This window comes from Rhea americana, unplaced genomic scaffold, assembly GCF_003343005.1.
Source record: "Rhea americana isolate MKP2758 unplaced genomic scaffold, rheAme1 scaffold_139, whole genome shotgun sequence".
NCBI lineage: Eukaryota > Metazoa > Chordata > Aves > Rheiformes > Rheidae > Rhea > Rhea americana.
Genome location: NW_028185472.1, coordinates 1,714,106 through 1,736,340, shown reverse-complemented (window position 1 = coordinate 1,736,340; position 22,235 = coordinate 1,714,106). Strand labels below are relative to the sequence as shown.

The window sequence follows — 22,235 nt, the reverse complement described above, 5'->3', positions numbered from 1 at the left end:
CTGTGGGAATAAAAAGGTGGGTGGAAAAAGCCCCATGTTTTTGGAGCATGTGCCAGGCTTTGATTTTTCCCCCGTAGGTTTGAGCTCACGTCTCAGCATCTGCGTGCAGTCAGCTGGCCCACTGCAGCCACACTGGCTGCCAGCCCCATAGTTTTGCTGGGGCATCAGCTTTTGTGCGCTCTGCCACGGGCCGTGGGTCTGGGAGCAGCGTGGGAAGCGGATCCCCGGCTTGGCAGCCACCTGCACCTCGGCTTCCAGCTGGACGCTTCTGCTCTGCTCCCTCCCATGCAATGTTAGCAACTGACGTGCCGTGAACCGCTGCTTAGGAGTGTATCTGATTGCAGTGCTGAAAAGCATTTGCCTGCACCGCTGCTGGCTAGGATGCCTTCAGGCCCTACGCAAAGCTGATTCACATGGTAGATGGTCCAGCACTGTTTTTCGCCTCTAGAGACTACAGAAACCCTTGAGTCCTGGGGATCTTTCAATTCCCCACTTCTGTTGTTGGAATCTGATGCCAGATTTCGTGAATTCAGGACTGGAGCAAATGGATTTTCTAACCTTGGGCCTGTGCACCTTGTCACCCAGCACCCAGTTCTCCTTATGGAGAGAGTCCCTGTTTCTCCTGGGTCAGGTAAGGATTTTACCAGGACTTCATCCCCTTCTTCTTCTGGAAATGAATCCTGGCTGAGGCTTGCAGGGTTTCTTGCTCAGCAGATCCTTGGGTACTGCAAGAGATGTGGTTGGCCCTGCCCCATGCCTGGAAGGGAGCAGGGGTGGAGGCTGTGTTGTCAMACAGCAGTATGTTAGCTTTTTGGTTGTCAAAGGGCAGCATTGTTTCCTCTTTTACTTACTTAAAGTTATCTCAGTGCTAAGACGTCTGATTTTGTGTGTCTTGTCCCCTTACAGTTTACCTGCCAAGCTGATCAATGGAGGGATAGCTGGGCTCATCGGGGTCACCTGTGTATTTCCCATTGACTTGGCAAAAACCCGCTTGCAGAACCAGCAGAATGGCCAGCGGATGTACACCAGCATGTGAGTACCACGTGCACAGGCAGCTTCTCCAGAGGCGCATGCTGGGGAATTCTGCTGCCTTGTTACCTTGTTCAGGTGAGATCAGCGTTTCCAGGAACTGAGCTGTACCTGGAAAAGCCGGGGCTTGAAGCAAGCTAGAACAAATAAAGCAGTTCTTCAGGCTGCTGAGCCCAACAGGTGAGACCTCTGCTGAGGACACATTTGTTTTCCTGTCTTGTGCTTGGGAGCAGGATGTTTGCTGCTGTCAGCATCTGCCAAAATGACAGGAGAGCTGTGGGCCAAAATGTAAGGAGCCTGGCTTGGTTCTCTGCTATGTTGCAGCCAGGTGCAGGAGGGAATTTCTGACTCTCTTCTGTTTCTATGACTGTCGTATTGGACGTAACAATACTTTCCTTTGCCATATCAGTTCTAGAAAAGGAAACCGTCACCCATTCCTGGTCTAGGGCACTGCATGCAGTCCTTTTGGGGGAACACAGGTTACCACACACTGTACTTACCCCATCAGTCTTGTATCCATAAAAATCTTGTGCTGCAGGCTGTGTGAAATGAAGGCACATGTGTACCCAGCCCACCAAATTCACCTGTGACTTGAGAGATGCTTAGGGCTGTGTCTGCTGTTGGAGTGAGTACAGTGCCAAGCACAAGGTGTGAGGGAGACTGGCACTCTTGGTAGCATCACTAAGATAATCCCAAGTGGAGGCTGGAGCTCTGGCCACACTTCTTAAATTTGGAGCTGGAACAGTTCCTCCTTTTTGCCCATAAGGAGGATGAGTGTTTGTTTATTGCTCTTTGCCAGCATGTACTTTCACAACACTACAGGGGCAGTGTTGCTGTGTGTGAGAGGTGCAATATGATCAGTAGATGTGCAAGGGGATAGTTGGAGCAACTCGCTGGGTTCCTATAGAAACACTGTCTCCAAGGCTAGATCTGCACACAAGAGAGCCTTGGGGTTGTCTGCAAATCCTTTTGCTAGCAAAATACGTGGAACATAGAAATGAACCAGCCTGCATGCACAGAAAAACAGCTCTTTGCCTTTTGCATTCATCTCTGTAGTGAGGAAGTAGACACCATGAAGAGTAATGTTTCTTTAACGGGCTTAGGTTTAGCACAGTTGGCCAAGCTTGTCTTGGGTAGGAAGGGTGTGACAAGGTACTTCAGAGCTGTGCAGAGAGATGTTATGCTGGAGAAAGCTTTGGGACTTGCTTGAAATTGGAAGAGACCTTTTTTAAAAAGAATGGTGCTGATTCTTTGGATAATGATTTATTTACACTAATAGCTGCAGTGGAAGTGAGCTTGGCCTCAGCGAGCCCAGCCTTTGCAAGCAGTAGCTGTGGAAGAGCTCAGGCCAGGAGCTGAGCTACAAGGGTAACAATGGTCCTTCAGCAAACTTTTTTGCACTGCTTTTCTCTTTGCTGCAGCAGTGGTCAAGAGYTCCTACCACTAAATTACTGAATGATGGAGTATTTGTGACTAGAAGGGATTTCTGGAGATCAGTTAGTCCAACCTCCCTGCTCAAACAAGAGCAGGTTGCACAGAACCATGTTCTGTTCAGTTTTAAATTTATGCGAGGAGGGAGACTACACAACCTCCCCAGGCAACCTGTTTCAGTTTGTRCCCATTTCYTTTCGATCTGTCACTGGGCATCACTGAGAGGAGTCTGGCCCTGTCCCCTTTACACCCTCCCATCAGATGTTTATAAGCATTGATAAAATCCTCCTGAGCCTTCTCTTCTCTTTTTCTAGGCTGAACAGTTCCAGCTCTCTCAACCTCTCCTCAGCTGAGAGATGCCCCAGTCCCTTCATGTTTGTGGCCTTCACTAGACCCACTCCAGCAGGCCATGTCTGTCTTGTAGCGGGGAGCCCAGCACTGGATTCARTACTCCAGATGTGTCTCAGCAGTGCAGAGCAGAGGGGGAGGATCACCTACTGTCAACCCTCTGCCTAATGCAGCCAGAGTACCACAGGACACCTTTGCCATGAGGGCAYGTGGCTGGTCACAATGGCATCCCTCAGGACCCTCTCTGTAGAGCTGCTGTATGTGTAGTCAGCCCTAGCCTGTACTGGTGCGTTATTCCTCCCCAGATCTAGGTGTTACTGTTACCCTGCATTGAAATTCATGAGGTTTCTCTCTCCCCATCTCTCCAGCCTGTCCTGGTCCTTCTGAATGGCAGCACAGCCCTCTAGGCTATAAGCTGCTCTTCTCCATTTTGTCTGCTCTCTGGGATTGGAAGATATTTTGTCATAGGAACCAAAAATAGGCCTTAATTTTCAAAAAGMACTGATAACACTGAGGTGGGGAGAAGGGGCCAGAACTGAAGATGACCTGTGTCCTGTCCTCCTACCTTGTTCAGCAATAGTATGTCGATGGTTTTAGTTGTTGGGCCTCCTTGTTCTAGCTGGTGGCAGATAGTTATGTATGAGCTTAAGTTGTAGTCCTTGGCCTGCCACAGCAGCCTGATGCTTTCCTTGAAACTTGCAGCACTCTGCTCTATGTTGCCTGGACATGCTGTCGGGATGTGGCCTCCTGCCTCACCTTACGTCTAGCTTTTGTTGGGTCCTGCTCTGGCCACTGCTGCGGTTCTTGTCATTTTCTTGATCTGCCTGCTGATGAGTGGCTGGTGATGAAGAGCTGCAAYGTGCAGTGGTCCCATGGCATTGAAGAAGGATGGGGGATTTGTTGGCCCTGACCCTGGGACCACATGCCAGGGTGCCTTAGCTCTGCAACGTGGCCCAGCAGAAGGGAAGCTTTTAATCTCCAGCAAGCAAGTGCAGATCTGCTCTGCAGCACAATGGGGCCTGGCTGGGCTGCGTGATGTGGTACTGTTGAGGAATATGAGGGATTTACCCAGTGTTTTTGAGCTGGTTCCTCGTAGGAGCCCAAGACAAAATGTGAAAAACAACTAGCCCTGCAGAAGATGCTGTTCTGGGGTTGGGAGTGGCTGTTGGGAAAGTGAGCTTGGACTAGTGGGGATACGTTCACAACGGATGAAAGAGGGCAGTCTTTTGGGGGCTAGCAGAAAGAAGGACATGATGATGGTAATAGTCTCTAGATAACACTGGGCCATCCTGTGTCCTGCCCCAACAGACAAGAGGAAGACACTAAGGATAGCCAAGAAAGAGATGGGTATTTGCTAGCTGCAGAAGCTGCACTGAAGCGTGTGAAAGCTGGGGTCCCAAAGGCTGAGGTGCCTTGGCACAAAGACACAGGCGTTGTGAGTAATGCAGGCTGCCCAAGAAACCCTACTTGGCCAAAAAGTCCTCGAGAAAAGTCTGTATGTCCTCCCTTCCCACCTCTGCATTATTACAGAGCAGAGATGAAGATTTCTCTTTGTATTGCAAAATCTCTCCGAACTCTATTCTTGTTCTAATCAGCTACATTTCTCTTATTACTACTTAAGAGCCTTAATTATGTTGCTTAATTATGTACACATGCGTGCATGTGCATCTTTCCCCTCTACTTCAGCCACAGCAAGCACTTGCCCATTCCAAAAAAAAACCATGGAGCAACCCCTAGGCAGCAGGCAGGCCTTGTGCAGCTGGGGTCTGGCGAGAGGAGCTTGACCTGGACATCTGTGCTACCGAATGCAGATTTGCCTTCATCAGAAGCACAAGCTCAAAAGTCTTTGAGTGACTCCAGTGTTCTGCAGAGTTTTCCAATTTAAAATAAATGTAATTGAGAACAAAGAAGGTGACAGGTCTCCACTTGGGCACTCCCTCCCTAGGGTGATCTCACTTGTTGACTGCAATGGGAGTCAGTGCATTAAAAGCAAGTGCTTTTAATCTTTGTAGGAGGTCATGGATGACTGAGTGTTCAGGTCAGCTAGTGTTTGTGTGCCCTTTGTTAAATTTCATTGAGTAAGTCAAGTATTTTGGAGTTTTGCTTCCCTACCTTCCTCCCTGCAGAGCCAGATTTAAAAACAGGCACAAAGGAATATTATTGTTAGAGCATCCTGTGTACATTTGCTATAGGGGGCCCTGGATAAACAGCCCTCACAGTAATACTTTTCCCTTTTGTATTTCTAGAAAGCAGACAGCGCATGTAGGGGTGAGCCAGGGGTCTCAAAGCCCAGGGAATTAGGGACTGAAATCGGACTCAGGTCYGAACAATGGCACTTTGAGCAGCTGATGCTGTTCTCAGCTCAGGGTTTGCTGACGGATTGTAAATGAAAACTGTTCCAAGAGATTAATTTTCTCTGYTCTTACCTGGCTTGGAGCTCCTATGATTTTTTTTTTTYTCTCTCTCTGGTTTGCAGGTCTGACTGCCTCATTAAAACAATCCGATCAGAAGGCTACTTCGGCATGTACAGGGGTAAGTGAAGCTGAGTCAGGCACTGTGCTCCTCTGGTGTTGCTTGACTTTTGCTTTGGAAGCCCTGGCTTTGTAAGTGGAAAGAAAACTCATATTTTCTGCATGATAAAGTAATATTCTAGACCCACAAGGTGTTGGCAAAGGTGCTGTAGTGTATATAGCTGCAGCAGTTTCTGAAAATAAACTCTGTGCTCAGCTGTCTGCCATCAAGGACTTGAGTCCTCCTCATGGCTGTTTTCATGATAAACCTTGCAGTTTAATTAAGTCCATTTTTACTGGTAGTTTAAATGAAGCTACTGGACCTTTGTCCAGATCTCTGTGTGCATGTTTCTCCCATCCTAGACATGGTAACTTTTGTCAAAGGGGCAGTAGAAAACTTTATGATGAGATGCACTTCATGGTTGGTAATTGAATTTATGTCAAAGCCCCCATGATCCACCARTGTGGTTAGGCTGGCTGCCTCATTTAGTTGGTAGCTTGTCTCCAAAATCAGCTAGCTCAAGCATGCCTTGATTTTTTGCGCAAGTATTAAGACAGGCTACTTTGGAGGGAAAAAAAAAAAGAAGCAAAACAAAAAACTCTTCCACAAAAAAAATTCCCTTGGGGCTGACCAAAAAAATCAGGGTTGGCTCATGTTGGACTTCCAGCTATTTTATCATTGAGTACTAACTTGCAATAAATCACCTGGCCCCTTGCTGTCTCTTGCAGGAGGGAGTTCCTCAGCTGACATGATACCTTTTTTAATTTAAACACAAAATCCTTGGAAGTTCATAAAAGTTTGAGGGAGAGAAGAATAGCAGACCAAATTCTGACTGTTCTCATAGTAATGGAAAATATGGAATAACTTCTTGGCCTTCAGCAGAGTCCAGCTAGTTTAGCTGACACGTGGCCTCTGATTCTTTTTATATATTGCTGTATAACTGCCTGAGCATACAGTTTTTATCTTTGAAGCGTTCAGATAGCATTATTTGTGGCATTCATTCCTTGAGAAAGTCTGATTAAAGAACAGTGATCGCTTCCTTTTCAAGCAGGAGGCCGGAGCTGCGGGAGCTCTGCCACTGGCAGCAGCTCCTGCCAGTGCCTCCATGGGGACGCGGCCGCTGGGGCTGGCTCGCATGGAAGTGGACGCTGGCTGCTGAGGCAGCGTCTCCTGCCCAGTTTGCCGGTGGGCGTTTCAGGGGAGTGGGGTGGATGCTGGGGATGGATTGGCTGGTCTTTGTCACCTCTCCTGGGAGCAGACAAGGCAAGTAACCTGGGGAAAAGCCTGGCAGGCTCCATCCCAGTGCTTACAGCAATGTTTTCTCCTTTGCTTTTTCCCAGAAGCTGGCTGCTGCTGTGTTTTTAGTGAGGAATGAAGCTACTGCCCTGTGATTAGTGTCAGCTTAAACCTGCTTGTCACCTCTGATTCCCTCTGAAGGGGGAGCTGGGTTTGGATAGGGGTTTTTTGAGTAACTCCAGGTCTTCCGTGGAGATCAGTTGTCCCTGCCACAGGGCACATGGCTTCTGTCAGAGGAGAGAGGAGGTCGGCTCAGGCCTAGCCATTCCCACTGTGTGACTMTAGGTCTCCTTCATGTGCAGATGAAAGCTCTCTGGTGCCAACAGGGGAGAGACCTGAACTTACGGGCTGCTTTTCTTCAGATGGTCTCATGATATATTATGGAGCACATGTGGGCACACCAGTCCCTGTCCTACAAGAGTAGCACAGTGAACTACATGGCGTGTTAAGCRATCCCAACATTGCTCTCAAACTATTCCTTTAAAGTTATGGGTGTTCTTTAGTTTGTTTGGGGGAAGGAAGAGAGGAGTTTCTTATGTTTTCCCATAATGTATAGCTAGAAGCAATGTCTCAAAGCGGGGTGGTATTACATACCCCGCTTGTGCTCAAGSAATGACTGTGTGCTGCCACCAGATGTGGTACCACGAATGAATCTGTGGTTGCTTGTGGCTCACTGGGCTATGTGGACACCAGTCCGGGAGAGCCTGCACTCCCTTCTCCCTGGTACAGTCCATCTGTGGGCCGGGAAAGCGCACGTCCTTCAGAGGCACGTGCTATTTGCAGTCCAGCCATTTCACCTAGCTGTTGGGAGCCAAAGGACTACACCAAGCTGGGCAAATGCATTTTGCTGCTCAGTTGCCCCTTGCCCAATATATATACGTAACGTGGTGCTACAGCAGAGTGGGAGCTTCCCTGCCTCCGCTAATATGKGCCACATCATCCCCCAGCTCGCACGCTGCCTGCCAAAATTATCTGAGGCTGCCAGGGTCATTCAAAGTTTTCCAGGTTTCAGCGTACCCTATTAATAGCCAGGGTGGTTATGTTGGCAGTGCGCTGATTCTGCTGGTGTTCCTTTCCCTGGTAAAAGGAGTGGCGCACGTGGTGGCATCTGCCCCACTTCAGCTTTGCCTTGCGGCAGTCACTTGTGCATATTTTCTCTCCCCGGCTGGGGGCTATGATCTCCAAGCACGTTGGTGTGCTCCTAGAGTGCTCTGACTTCTGCAAGTGTTAAAACCAGCCAAAAGCAAGAAACGCACCCGAGAGCTGCCTTCGGGGGCTTGGGTGCTGCCTCATCCTGCTGCTCTCTTACTTTCCCAATTCCGTTTCATTTCTGATCCCATCTGCCATTGTTTCAGGTACATGTAGCTTTGCCTATAGGCCAAGGTTAGTTTTCATTAGGGAAATGTATTTATTGGCATAACTAGAATTTTAAGAGCTATGAAGCTTTGTAAAAAGATAGAAGACACCTTGGAAGGTGTACAGGCAACAGCTGAAGTATCTAATTTCTCTTCCTCCAGTGAGTTGAAGCTGTTTTGGATTATTGAGGACAGGGATTATCCATTCTCTGCTAAGCAGCTTTGCTGAAAATATCAAAGATGTAGGAGAAAACCCAGGTTCGTTAATTTTTCTCTGTATATGGTGGGGTTTTTTTCCCTTCCACTTTATTTGCAATTGGAGGAGAAAACAAATGTGAAAGCCACCTCAGTTGCTGGAGGACGTCAGCATGTGGAAGCATGCTTCTCACTTCCCTTTCTTGCTCTTTTTCTCTCTTTTCTTCTTTCTCTCTYTCTTTCTTTCTTCTTTCAGTGAAGCCTTTGCATGGATGTTAGAGTAGCAGGTGTGCTATTTTTTTTTGTTCTTTGTTGCCTTGTTCTTCCAAAGACACAACCATTGATGCAGCACGCAAGCCCTTGTTTTTCACTAACACTGGTCTCGGTGGCCCTTGGCAGGGYTGTGTGGGCCTTTCATTGTGGCAGGCACAATGTGGGGATTTGCCGTTTGCTGCTTCTGACAAAAGGGAGATAGCAGCGAGGGTTTGTTTACATCCCACGTCCCCAGTAAGTGGCCACCTAGGCCGGATGCTCGCGGGGTAATTTGTGCATGCTGCAGCTCTTGGTAGACAAAAAGCCATTCAATAGCCCAAAGAAGCAGCTGCCCTGCCAGTGATACCCAGCAGGGAAATACGAGGGCAGTCRCCTAACCTAAAGGGCTGGTGTAGACCTGGCTGAAGTCTCTACCRAGCATCCAGTTGACTTGGGCTGGCCTCGAGGCCTTTCAAGGGCTCTAGCTTTTCTAGMGCACAGATACGTGGTTTTGGTGATGCTGGGGCAGTAGCAAGAAGGTGAGAGAGTGTGTTTTCTGCTTYTCAACATCACAACATACTCCCAAAGGAACTGGGGCTGGTTATTAATCCCATTTGTCCTCCTTTGTTGAAGGCCTGATTTGCATCCCTCTGAAATTCATAGCAGTGCGTCCTGGGGGTGAGAGAAGGGGGGATGTATGTTTGCATGGCAGGAGGCAATAGTGAAGCTAAATTACAGAAAGCCTCTTGCAAGTGGAAGTGAAACACATCAGGGGATGTTTGCAAAACTCCAAAGAGTTGGGAGGTAGAAATCCTATTAATTTTCAGTGATGCTTTGTGTTTCTAAATCCCTTTGCTGCATTGGGAACTCTTCCTCATCTTTGTCCCTGGTTTTGAGCAGGAGTTATGATACACTTATGAGTGATCCATTTAACTTTATTCTCGTTATTGAGCTTTATTCTCATTCTCCAGTTATCTTCTCGTCTTTTTCTTCTCTAGGGGCTGCAGTGAACCTGACCCTRGTGACACCAGAAAAGGCCATCAAACTAGCAGCCAATGACTTCTTCCGGCATCACCTCTCCAAGGATGGGTGAGTAGTGGGTGCAGACGTATGGTACCTGGGGCTTCTCCTGGGAGAAACCTGGTAAGATGGCAGAGCAAAAGCAGAATGGGGTGATGGGATGACTGGAACGTTAGTCATTCTTGAACCGCTCAGCTGGTGATTGAATTCAAGCTAAGAATACAATGTCTAAAACTGGAAGTGAAAAGCACTTCAGTGAAGACAGCTTTTTCAAGCTTCTAAAAATAGTCCTAAATCTAAGCCAAGGTTAAGAGATCCAGACTTTGCCRGCAAAGTATTTGAGGAGGAACCAATGGCACTGTTCTCTGCTCAGACAGCTGCTGGGAGGACCTCATTCTCTGCTTCCCATTGGTGCTCTTTGGCTATTTCTGGCTTTTCAGAGATCGTAGCTTGAACAGATGGTGACTCAAGTTCTGTAGATCCCAAACTTAGCACTCTTTTGTGCTTTTGTAACTTGGACATTATTTCAGAGAGGTGAGAAGAGGTGGGGAACTTGCCGTGTTGACACATGGCACTTGCAGTGTTGCCCAGTAGCAGATCTGCATGTAAATGCTGAAGGAATAAAATCATCTGTTTATTTTTGGGATGGGAGTTGTTCCATGTGAGTTAAATGCCAGAAAAAGGTGTTCATTTGACAGCACCAAGTTTGACTGTGAACAGATGATGCTGTTTTCACCGAAGYGTTTTCCTTGCAATTCTGGAAAGACTTGTGTTTCCATTCAGACCAAGACCTCTCTCTGGCGACAACTTGTGAGGAGGTCAGCAAGGGCACTGATTCCGGTCCCCAGCAATTAGAAAACAGCTGTCTTGGAAGACTCTCGCCAGCAGCAGTGCTGGGGTAGAGCCTTGCTGCAAACATAAAGCTCTGCAATGATTATTTGATTTGCCAGCTCCCCACAGCATCCATGTGAGTCTCAGCTGCTGCAGATCAGAGTGGCTCAACAACTTCAGTGGAGTTTGCTGATTTACATGGGTTGATCTGGGCCTTTCATGTACTCACTTCTTTTATTCTGGAGTCTTTCAAAGCAACAGCTAACATACGTCTGTCTGACTCATCGGCCTGCAGCTGTTTGATTTTTTTTTTTCTGTTTCTTCAAATAGCATCTTCTATACTCGTGCAGACAGTGGGAGGTGATGATGTCCTCACTATTCCTTGCCTCTTTCAAGCAGTGGGTCCGATCCCTGCAGCAATGACAGTGTGGCAGGCCYTGGCCTTCTGTAGTAGCTAGGAGTATCGCTAGCTCTTTGCCGATACCTACAATGTGAGGGCTTAATAGGTTGTACAGGGAAAAAGAAGGAAAGGGTGCCAAGCTGTCAGACCTTATACCCCCAGTTTGTTGAAAGACGGGCCCGTGGAGGAAATYGGACCAGCATCTGGTCTTCTGGAGAAGCAACTGCTGCTCTGATGCTTCAGTATCGGTTAAAAAGCTACATGCTTGGTAGTAAAGCTCCTGCACGTACTACGCAATATTGCGGTATCAGGCCGTTTAAGGTATTTCTAGGTAGAAACAGCATCCCAAAATGTGATGGGAAAGAAAGTGCTTTGCAGRTTGGCTGTGCCTGATGTAGGCCCTCAGATTGGGTGTAGCAGAAAGGTACTGTGCCTGCTAGGACCTTGTCTAGTGCGTAGGAGGCAGAGAGTGGCTGAGWAGACAGTGGTATCATCAGTGAGCAGAAGGATCCTTAAAAACAGCAGGGCAGCTGCTTGTCTTGGCATCCTTTTCCCCTGGTTTGGGAACCTACAGGCCAGGGAGTGGCAAACATAACCTGCTGGAGGGATTGTACCCATTGCATGATGCTGCTTTCTTCTTCCACRTGCAGCATGCGTGGCAAAATGGAGTGACAGTGAGGGGCTGTCTGATCAGGTTGCAAAGCTGTGTGTCCATCCCCATGGGCTCGCCATGCTCTTGGTCCTGCTTTCCAGGCTGCTTGCAGTGGCAGGCTTCTCTCTTGAGACACTGCTGTTCCTTCTTCACCTGTTTTTTGATGTGAGTTGGGGCAYGATTAGGTATGCTTGAATCCAAATGCCTCCCCTTTTACCTAGAGCATAACATGGCACATACCTACTAACATGTTATAAGGGTGGGTACCTGTTCTACAACTGCAGTCAAAAAATAGGCATGAACAGCAAAATAGCCTTGGGGTAGAAAGAGGATTCAGGCTACCTGCAGTCAGTGCAACATTTTGACATGCAGAAATGAAGGAGCACTGATGTGCAACAGTCAAGGTGTTAAAAGGTGTGAAGTGCTGCTGAGGGAGTTAGGCTCAGGATAAGGTTGGGGGGTGTTTTTTCATGGTGTGGACGTATGGCTCYGAAGACTTTGCTTCAGCTTGCCCAGAGCCCTTCCTGCATGAGCCAGGTTATCTGCTGTGCATTCGCAGTAGGCTGTGCTCATAGACCAGCATCCTGAAGGATATGACTGCAGCCAGCTCCGGTGATTTTCTGGCTTGAAGAGCTGCAGAGGTCTCCCAGATCTGTTTGACTTTCAATGCCTTCTTTGTTAAGCTTCCAGTGCTTGTCTTGAAATACATCMAATACAAATTGGAGATCCTTGTCTGATAAAATGCATGTTTTATCGGTATTTGCTGATTTAAAATGTGTAGTCTATGCTTCACATACAAGTGGAAGAAGCATGTGCGTACAGGAGAGAATGTGACCCAAAATCRGCTTAAGTTATGCAACAACCTCTAGTGTGTGTTTCTTGTTTTTTGTTTTTTAACCTTTGAGAAATTCAGTGTTGAAATGAAGCTCCTTTTAAACTGCTAGGAAAAAAAGTGGCATAAATCCCACTTCCAGAAGGCCAACACCTGCAACATAGGAAGCTCTGGACTGAAAATTGCTGGAGGAGCAATTTGGGGATTTATCACTATGGGTCTATGCTGGGCTCAGTTTTCCTTGACTGAGCTCTTGGATGCTCCCAAAGGGTGGTGTCCTGGGGTGGCAGGACCTCGCATGGGAACCAGTGTCCCTGTGAGACCTTCACCTCCCTGCATTTGGGGATCTCTGCTCCTGCAGTCCCCTTGTGCCCTAGGACCCACCTGGGTAAGCAGACCCCTTGTACAGTGCTTTCTCACTCTTTTGGGAGTAAAGCAAGGATGTACATTCACCAGTGAGAGCAGTATGATGACCTGCTGCTGCAACTTCTTGTTTTTGGAGGAAAGGACACTTACAGTGTTAGTCCTTTCGTGCTATCCCAGATGGTCAGGACCAAGGAGTCATATTAGCAGTACTTAACCCCCTTGCTGTGCCGTGGAGGAAAATGTAAGATACYGAAAAACCTAAAGATAGGGAAGTGYGTTAGGTCTGGCAYRATCGTGTGATTATTTTGGCTTGATGGTCTCTGCAGTTCCCAGAACAGCAAGCAGAAGAGATGACCTGGAGAGGAGTCTTGAGGCAGGTCCTCRTTCCTGGGGCACTTGGGCCAGCTGTCCTGTCCTRCCTTATGCACCTCCTAAAAACCTGGTTCCTTTAAAGTGTCCTACCAGGTTTTCTGTTTATTTCTAAAGTGTTGAGTGCCAGACAGCTGTCGTATTTGGCATGTTTGCCAGGTTTTGTTGCTCATTTTTCAGATTTTTGGTTAAATATGCTGCCTTGGTTGTGGTAAAAAGTGTCTTGTGGCTTGTTTTAAAAGCAATTTCTTTCTCTTAAAAGGCCTCCGGGGTCCCTAGGTGACATTCCTCTTCGAGGTGTATTATTGTGACAATTCCCTTACCTCTCCTGCCCTCTTTAATCTTGACCTTCGTTTTGTTTGCTATTCTGGAGCAAAGGCTGGCAATCTGCTGACTCAGCAGCCCTGCTTCCTAGCAAGACCAGCACTTTTGCATTGTTTCTTTGCTGATACTAGCAAATTTTCTTTCCCTCCCCCTGCCATTTCTGGCTTTCCTCAGAGAAGAGATAGCAGCCCATGTTCCCAGAGACAAGCAGGGGATGTCCAGAGACTTATTTAATGCTGATAACTCCCATCTGACCCACTGTGACTTGTAGGTAGGAGGATCCAGTCCTCCCTGGGGAATGCTTGGGTAAGCATGTCCCCGTCTGGCTGCCGCTGAGCTGCGCTGCTTTGCAGTGTGTTGGTCCACGAGCACGTATTGAAGGCCTACCATTTAAATTGTTATAAGCTAGCTGGCTTCCTTTGACTCTAAACTCTTCAGGAGCCTCCTACAATCTGCTGGATCGACCAGCCGGTGGCAGTGGGCATTTGATGAGCAAGSTGGCTGAGGACAGTGGTCTCTTGGGTAGCACAGAGCAGCTTTACAGGAGGTCTGGGGGCCACTTACGTAGTTGGCTTTTACGAAGTAAATGTGCGAATAGAAACATACGGCTTTGTATGGGTGTTTCCTTTAAACCAACATTTTCTTGCCTTTCGAAAYCTCGTGCCTATACCAGAATTATACCCCTAAGGACAGGCAGCTCCTAGGGGGTCAACATTTTTCAGAAACTTTTGCAAAAATGCTGCTCTACTCCCATTAATATGTCGCTGCTTGTAGAGGTCCTAACTTTGGACTGATGCATTGCTCTTGAACAGCTCTCCATAAATCTTTAGTTCTTTTGCTTTGATTCTCCCTACTTTGTCTTATTTTTTTGTCTCTAGTTTGAAACTCAATTTCAATGTGATATGAGTCTTCTCACTTAATGTTATAGATATTTCACCAACTTAGTTGCACGTCAGTTAAAGTTGGATGACAGTTTTCGAACAGTGCGGAACTTGGAGCTGTTGGGTGTATTTTTTTTTTTTATTTAATACCCTCTTGCTGTGATTAAAGGGCAGTGTCTGTGTTTGTAGGACCAGATCCCTGCTGGTACCATACCTTTTAAAGTCAGTTGAGATGTGCCAGTTTTTTCAACTACTGAGAATAAGGCCTGCATCRTACAAATATTTAAACCCTTTCTGTCATCTAGAGATGAACTAGTTTAAAACTCTTCTGATCTTTCTGATATTCCTGCCTTCAGGCAGCCACAGAGGAGAGCGCTATATTTAGCCCCTGGTAATCCCTGCTGTGGCTTTACGCCTCTAATCCCCTGCTCTGATGCCCTCCATGGGGCAGGCGAGCAGGGAGCCCAGCTGGCGCACAGGGTGAAGGGATTTGGGGGAGCAGCCCGCGAAGGGCATGCAATCGCATGGCGAGAGCACCCACATGCACCCCAGTGGCTGCAGCTGTGGTGGACTGTGCACCTATGTCACTGGCAGGTAGCTTTGTGAAGATGCTTGCTTATGATAGCTTTTATCCTTTTGTTTTTTTGTTTAAATCAAGTCAGCAATTTCTGATACAGGTGTGACAATCTGCAGATAGTAATAGGATTTTTTTTGTGGGGTGAGAGCTTGCCAGTTCCTGATAATTGAGTCCTCCTGAGCATTTGCGCCCTGAGCTCCCCTTTTTAATCCTGTAGCTGTGCTGTTGCTGGCTCGGGAAGGGAGGGAAGGGGAGAGGAGTTGCTACTGCAGCTACTGGTTGCCACATCCTGGGGTGCGATAATACAACCCTGGCAAGCCCTGCTCTGTAGTGCAGGGAGGCAAAAGATGCCCAAAGGCAAAAAGTGGTGCCAAAAAAACAAGAAAAAACAAACAACCAACAACAACAACAAAAAAAAAAAAAAACTCAAAAAAAATGAAAGGAGGGGATACTCCAAAGTTGGTTAAGGCCACCTCCTCTGACTGACTCCCTCTCTCCTCTCTCTCTTCCTGGGCAGGAAAAAGCTGACGCTGCTGCGGGAGATGCTGGCAGGCTGTGGCGCTGGCACCTGCCAGGTGATTGTCACCACCCCCATGGAGATGCTCAAAATCCAGCTGCAGGACGCAGGCCGAATCGGTACCTTGAGCTCCTCTTCTCTTGCATGTCATTAGAGGCAGAGGCTGGGGGAGAAGGGGGGGGGGAATAAGCATAAAAAAACAAACCTCTTTTTCTTCTCCATGCGCTAAGTCAGGCTGTTGCAGAAGTTTCTCCTTTCCTTTCTAGCTCGTTCCCCCTCCCTTTGTTCACCTGGCCTTGCCAGGAACCAAGCGATAGGCTTGGTGAGAAAAGCAACAAATGCAGGTGATGGAGGGGGAGGAGAGCTGGAAGAAATGACTTCGTGTTCAGCTCATGAATGATTAAAACTCAGCTGCACACAGTCCAGAAGGGATTAGACACCATGCTGGTGGCCCTTCTGAAACTCAGGCAAACAGGCCAATTTGCCCTCTAATCCCTCCTCTGATGTGGCATTCCTGAATAATCACAGATTTGCTTTTCTTTCCTCTCTTTACTGTTTTTAATGCAGTCCTTATCCTCTTTGTGTGTATTATTTTGAAATGGTTGAAGGAATTAAGCCACCGTTTGAGGGTTCAGAAGAGGTTGTTGCTGCTGTGAGCAGCCTGTTCTCTGTGTGGCAAAGGACCTGCCATGTCCCTGCGGCAAACAGGATCGCTACAGGTTGATGTGTTCTCCATCTTCTGGCCAAAGAGCAGAAATGCACCAGGATTTGAAAAGGCTCCTGGAAGAAATCAGATCATGTGTTTAAGTCTAGTGTCCCTGATGCAGCCGAGGAACAATCTGAGTTACTGGTCGTTTTTGAGGGAAGGGAGTAAAGAACAGAAGCATTGAGCCTCTCTTATTTTGGGTATCTTTAGCTTTTCCTACTGAGCTCAGGGATGTGGCTGGAAGCAAGTCCTCTCTTTAATGCCTAATTGTGGCAGCTCCTCTCCGCACTGCGGAGGTTGTATGTGACAAGTGGCTTCACCTTGGTAAAAGTGGTCAGGTGGGAGAGTGTAGCTGTGGTGTGTGAACAGCTGGCTCTGAGCTTGCCTCTGGCTGAGATAAAAGCCATCAGGGTACTTGGCTGGCCTTGGCCGCTGTGATGAGTGCATCTCTTGTTTTGAGATTTGCCTCTTTGTCTGGGTTCTGGGTGCCAGGCCATGAAAGAGTTGCTTCTGAGCACCTTGCAGATTGGCTGTCTTTCTGTCTCCTCCCCAGCGGCACAGAAGAAGCTGATGGCGGCCCAGCTCTCGGCCGCCGCGGGGGCAGCGGAGCCAGTGGTGGAAGCACGCACAACTGCGACGCAGATAACGAGGGAGCTGCTGCGAAGCAAAGGCATTGCCGGGCTCTATAAGGGCCTGGGAGCCACACTGCTGAGGTAGGACAGCACCAATGCCCAGCACCCTTGGCCCTACAAGGAATTTAACTGATCACCCAAGGGAGTGAGGGTGAAAAGCAAGTGTTGACTTGGTGGGGTATTGGTCTGGGTTTATTTTGTTTGCATGTACATGTCCTGCACTGCTTTTGCTCATTTTTGTCTTYTCTCCTTCTTCTGCCCACACCACAGAGATGTCCCATTTTCCATTGTTTACTTCCCACTGTTTGCAAACCTGAACAAGCTGGGCCAGAAGGACCCTGATGTCAAGGCCCCGTTCTACGTGTCCTTCCTCTCCGGGTGTCTGGCTGGCAGTACGGCTGCTGTGGCTGTCAACCCGTGCGATGGTGAGTCCTGTGCTGGCAGCCCAGCACCAAGCTGCAGCAGTTGAGAGGCCTCCGTGGGTTAAGTGAGGAGAGGGTGCTCATGCCAGTCTCTTTGCAGCCCAGAAGGAGGGGAGCTCAGCCCCGAGCTTCCTCCAGCTCAGAAGTGTTGCCTTCAGCTGAGCTTTAACCTCAGCCACTACTTATGCAGGTATTTGTGATCTTTACTGAGTCAGGTAGAAGTGAAACCCACATCACATGCCAGGAATGGCTGCAAACACACCTCTGAAAAGGGCACATTTGTACATGGAGTGATCATACGTAGAGCATTTACAAATATGTGTAAGGTCACCTACAATCAGAGGGAGCCTCAGAGCTGTGGCTGGATTTTCTGCTCCACAACAGCTGCCTTAAATATCACTGCTTGGTGTCCTTGCTCTGAAAACTGCCAGAAAGTAGCTCTTCTGTCCCCACCACTACACATGCTGCTTCTTCAAGGTGTGAAGAGGTTCAAGAGCAGTACCAATTATACRTATTTTAAGATCATTCAGTCTGCTTTTCCAGAAAGGGCTTAGCATTTGAAAATCAGCTTCTGCTTTGTGGGAAAATATCTGAATTTTTGGAAGCGGTTAAAGCTAGCTCAGCCTTGAAAACCTTGATTGAGGTAGAAGGGAGAGCATTGGTTAGATTTTTGTGTGATTGTTTTTCTTTTATTCATTTGTAAAGGAATGTATTGTTTTTCTCCTGTTTTGATGATAAACCATCTGCGTTCCTGATGATCTCGTGTGACCGCCTGTCAAGGTGTCACTCCCAAGTGGCACTCCCCTGCTGAAGAGGGTGCTCAGCAGCTGGTGACTGCAGTGGGAGGCCAGACCCTCTGCTCACTCTCTCCTCTCTTCCTCCCTAGTGATCAAGACCCGGCTGCAGTCCTTGCAGAGAGGCGTAAATGAGGACACGTACTCAGGAATCCTGGACTGCACCAAGTAAGACTCTRCGTGAAGCAGGCTGGCAAATCCCATGTGTGACCTCAGCTGCTTCCTGCTTGCAGACCTGTTGTGCTAACAAATCTATCTAAATACAGAGATATATCTACATACAGAGAGGAGTGGGCTGGATGCTGAGCTGTCTGTGCTGTCTCTCCACAGGAAGATCTGGCAGAAGGAAGGGCCCACTGCATTCTTCAAAGGGGCATACTGCCGAGCCCTGGTCATTGCTCCGCTCTTYGGCATTGCACAAGTCGTCTACTTCATCGGCATCGCGGAGTTCCTCCTGGACCTGCTCCCAAAGCACCGGGCCTAGCCTCGGTGTGCCCACGTGTGCGTGCCCGCCCGCTGCCACACCAAGTCCATCCCAGTGTCCGTCATACGTGTCAATTGGTGTCAGAGCAACAGCACAAAGGGTTTGCGTGGGAACGCTGAGGGGACGTGGTCTCCAGATGAGCCAAGGTGGGGAGGGAGAGAGAGTCCCTTCTCCATCCCAAACTGGAGCAGGCCCGCTCTCGCTTTTCTCAAGGACAATACCTAGTTATGCATATCTCTTTTTTTTTTCCTTTTCTTCTTTTTTAAACTGTTATTCAGAACACTGGTAAGCACAGGCTGGACTTGCAGCCCCAGAGATCTCCCAGCTTTGGTGGGGAAGAGGGATGGGAAAGAAAGAACTGAGCCCTGCTCCGTCTCAGCCCTCTCACCTTCCCCAGGATTATCAGCTGTCCAAGAAAGACTCTGCCCTCCTCAGGGGTGGTACGCCCTGGGCCACAGAGCGCTCATTGAGGGAGGCCTTACATCACCCAGGGAGCAGGGGCGGATGCTGGATCTGGCCAAGTTCCTCAGCCTAGAAACCTTCACCTTTCCCTGCTCTCTCACTCGAAGATGAGCTGGGCTTAGGTGAACTCCCTGGAGATCAGAGGATGGGAAAGGGGATCATTGCTGTTGTTCTTGTGATTACTTTTGTTTTAAAGCAAAGGSACTTCCCTCCTAATTGTCGCAGGCACGTCCAGGTAAGGTGCAGAGACGAGGTGTCTGCTCTGCAGGGCCCATGTCTGTGGGACTTCATGAATGTCCTAAGGTGCTTCACTGCTCAACTATGGGCAGAGGAGGGAGATGAACTTGGGATCAACTTTTTATTTTTTTCCTTTTTTTTNTTGGGATCAACTTTTTATTTTTTTCTTTTTTTTTCTTTTTTTTTCTTTTTTTTTTTTTTTATTATTATAGGGAATATAGGATAGGGCAAAACCAAACAAATCATTTACATTCCTTCAGCCTTTCCAGCCCAGAGGCAGAAAGTGGTTGCTGCAGCAGGTGTATGGTTAGTGGCATCTTCTGGCGTGGCCCTCGATGGCTCCCTCATCTCCCTGCACTTGCTGCCTGGCTCATGGGGGAGGGAAGAGGAGAGGAGAGCAGATGGAGGAGCTATCCCCAGGTCCTGAAGGCCAGGAGATGCACAGGAAATGCTCCGGTTTKGCTTTCGCTTCTCATGGGCTGGGTGTAGTTTTGCTTTGATGTTGGACTGGGCATTTGGAGCTGGCCAGTAGCGACACGGTTGGAGGATTGCCGTGCTCCGAGCAAGGAGCTGCTTATGAATGTGCAATCACAAGAGCGAGTCCTCTGGATTGCCAAAATTCAGTGTCCTGCTTGCTCTGGGATAGTGACAGGTGGGTTGGGTGGCAGGGGGCAAATATACACTTACAGCCCCTTCTGCCAAAGAGATGTTGGCCAGCTAAAAAATCACTTGTTGAAGAAATTCCACATTAAGTACTCTCTTTGGGTGTATTGTTAATTCTAGTTTAAATTATCCGAAGCGTGAGATCTACAAACCCGCTGTGGTCTTCTCCATTATTTATTCCATTCGGTGCAATCCACCCAACTTCGGTGTTTCAATTAAACTGGTCAAATTCACTTTCATTCCTTCTTCTCTTCACTTGCTTGGTGTTTGTTTTGGGTGTATATTTAAATTAATTTAAAAAGAAATCAATGTTTTTAATGTTGAAAAAAATCTGTTTCAACKTTTTTGTTGTTGTTGTTTCAAAACCTTTATGTTGAGGACCTTCTTCCTAGATGTGTTCCTTTTCTCTTAGGAAAAGTTGTTCTGTGGCTGGTTTGTAACTTGTCACTTTGCTTATGTGAATCACTTTCCTTTTTGTTTTATTTTGTTTTTAACAACTTTGGTGTGTATCTGGGAAGGAATCTCTGCAGTGCCGCGCTCTGATTCAGGTGGCTGTCTGTGACGTGTGTAGTGCTGTGACGCTGCTCTTGCTCTCGATCTCCCTAGGTGGATTAAAAGAAAGTGTTTTTTCTAAGGTGTGTGGGTTTTTTGGTTTTCTTTAATAGCAGTCTAGTTAGCCMTGGGTTGTACTGTGGTCCCCTGCTCCAGGGCCCACTGAGTGCTGGTGACTTTTCAGAAGAAACTTTGCTGTAGTTAAGAGCTGAAGTGCAGAGAAGGTACCCTCCGCCCTTCAGCAGTGATCAGTGAACTGAGAAGATGACACAGCTGAAATTCTTGTGGTCATAAAATGTCCTTTAAAAAGGAAATCAGCCTCAATGCAGAGCCTCAAATTCTGATACGGGACAAGGCTGGCTCCAGGACACTCAGCAGGGTCTCAAGCCGTTCCTATCTGTAGGAGAGCTCAAAGCTTTGGAAGTCACCAGCCACCTGGACATCACAGTCTACTCAGTGATGCCTTGGATTGGGGGAAGCTTGAGGTACAAGTGCTGAGTSCCAGGAGAGCAAAACACAACTGAATCAATGAGGAACTGTTAAGAGGGCTAGTAGGGGAGGATCTAGCCTCAGAGTGCATCACAAGGAGACTGCAGTCTCCAGCAGTCCAACTGACCTCACCTTGGCATCTGTTTCAGAGCAAAAAAATCTCCCCTCATCCTTCTGATCCTCCCTTAGGTCAGAAGAGTTTCAGAAGGGAAAAGAAACAAAAAGGAAAAAAAGAACCCCTCAAAACCCAGAAAACACCAACAATGACAATGGCAAATACCAGGGATATGCAGAAGGGACACCGGCATGGGTTTGGAAATGGAGATTCAAAACAAACTCTCAGGGGATCTTCAGAAAGAGACAGTGCATTTTGGGAAGCCCTAACTCTGAGCAGGCTGTGGAGCTCATGATACAGGGACATCTCTGACCTTTCTCAGCAAAAGCTGGCAGCTGGTCCTGTAGTGCAACAGGATCATCTTTGTGATGCCCTCTGCATGTGGACAAGCAGCCACTCCTTGGGGACACAGAGTGCAATCTTGTTGTAGGTTAGTATATGTCCTCCACRTTTTTCCTGGTATTCTTGCATCGTTTGAGGAGCCATGAGATGCCTGTCCAATACTCCGAGTGTGCCCCGCACTCCAGCTTGCTGCAGAGGAAGGAGCTGCAGCTGCAGCAGTTTCTTGCGTTGCCCCAGGATGTCTCAGCAGTTCCCCAAGCCATGCCTTAAGCGCTCTGTAAGGTCTGGAGCTGGGAGTGGTTGCCCATCCGGCAGGCTGGGCCTCTCAGACAGGGAAAGGCTCAAAGGCAAAGGCTCCCTCACTAATCTTGCTGCCACTCTTACCACACTGGTTTAAGGGCTTAGGAATGAGGGCTAATGAGGAGCTAGAAAGGATAGTGTAAGGCCATGGAAAGAGATCTGAAACAGCCCTTCATGGCCTTTCTTGGGGACTCTGCTCATCAGCTGTGTACATTAGCCTAGCTGGCTCACCTTCCCAGGTCAGGCTGCTGCCTTCTCTCTGCAGGGCCCTATTCTGGGCCACAAAGGCTGCTCTGAGTCCCTYAAGCAAGTACAACAGCCAACAAGGCTGAACCAGTTTTCTCCCTGTATCTCTAAGCTTTAGGGAAGGAGGTGGTCCATCACCCACTGCCCATCTCCTTGCTGCTAGCTCCCTACTGAATTTAGCTAATGGGAAATGTGGCTGGCATGCAAACAGCCACTCTAATTGCCCAGATCGGGGAGCTCTGCTCTGTGAAACATTAAAACCCAGTCCTTCCTAAGAAAGCCTTAAAGGCCAAAACTCCAGGATRTCTCCTTGAAGTGCAGTTCTCAGGTGGTTCTTATAAGGGGTCCCCCTATCTCTGCTTTCACCTCTTGTAGACTTCCTGTTTATACTCAAGTTCTGCCAGGAGCTTCTTGTTTTTCCATGCAGTCTGCCTTTGCTTGGTTTCCTGCTTTTGAATGTGAATGACCACTGTTGAACATGAAGGAAAGGATCATTGAATATCAGCCAGCTGATATTCAGTGGCTGTAACAACAGATCACCCAGAGAGCCATACTCCTTCCCTACGTTGCGTCAGTCTCCAGGGAATGGTGTTATGCCTTGTGCA

The 22,235-nt window shown here is 48.1% G+C and overlaps 1 protein-coding gene across 2 annotated transcripts in view; it reads left to right on the top strand.

Moving 5' to 3' along the window:
• The window catches only part of SLC25A22 (solute carrier family 25 member 22), a 33,641-nt gene extending 13,421 nt beyond the window's left edge, over positions 1-20,220 (top strand). For both annotated transcript variants that reach the window (XM_085298481.1, XM_085298482.1), the window contains exons 3-10: positions 907-1,032; positions 5,285-5,340; positions 9,416-9,506; positions 15,187-15,305; positions 16,446-16,605; positions 16,795-16,949; positions 17,833-17,908; positions 18,071-20,220. In XM_085298481.1, the coding sequence (XP_085154607.1) occupies positions 907-1,032; positions 5,285-5,340; positions 9,416-9,506; positions 15,187-15,305; positions 16,446-16,605; positions 16,795-16,949; positions 17,833-17,908; positions 18,071-18,224 (937 nt within the window). In that variant the 3' untranslated portion in view covers positions 18,225-20,220. The remainder of the gene's footprint in view (positions 1-906; positions 1,033-5,284; positions 5,341-9,415; positions 9,507-15,186; positions 15,306-16,445; positions 16,606-16,794; positions 16,950-17,832; positions 17,909-18,070) is intronic.
• Positions 20,221-22,235: the final 2,015 nt, after the last annotated feature.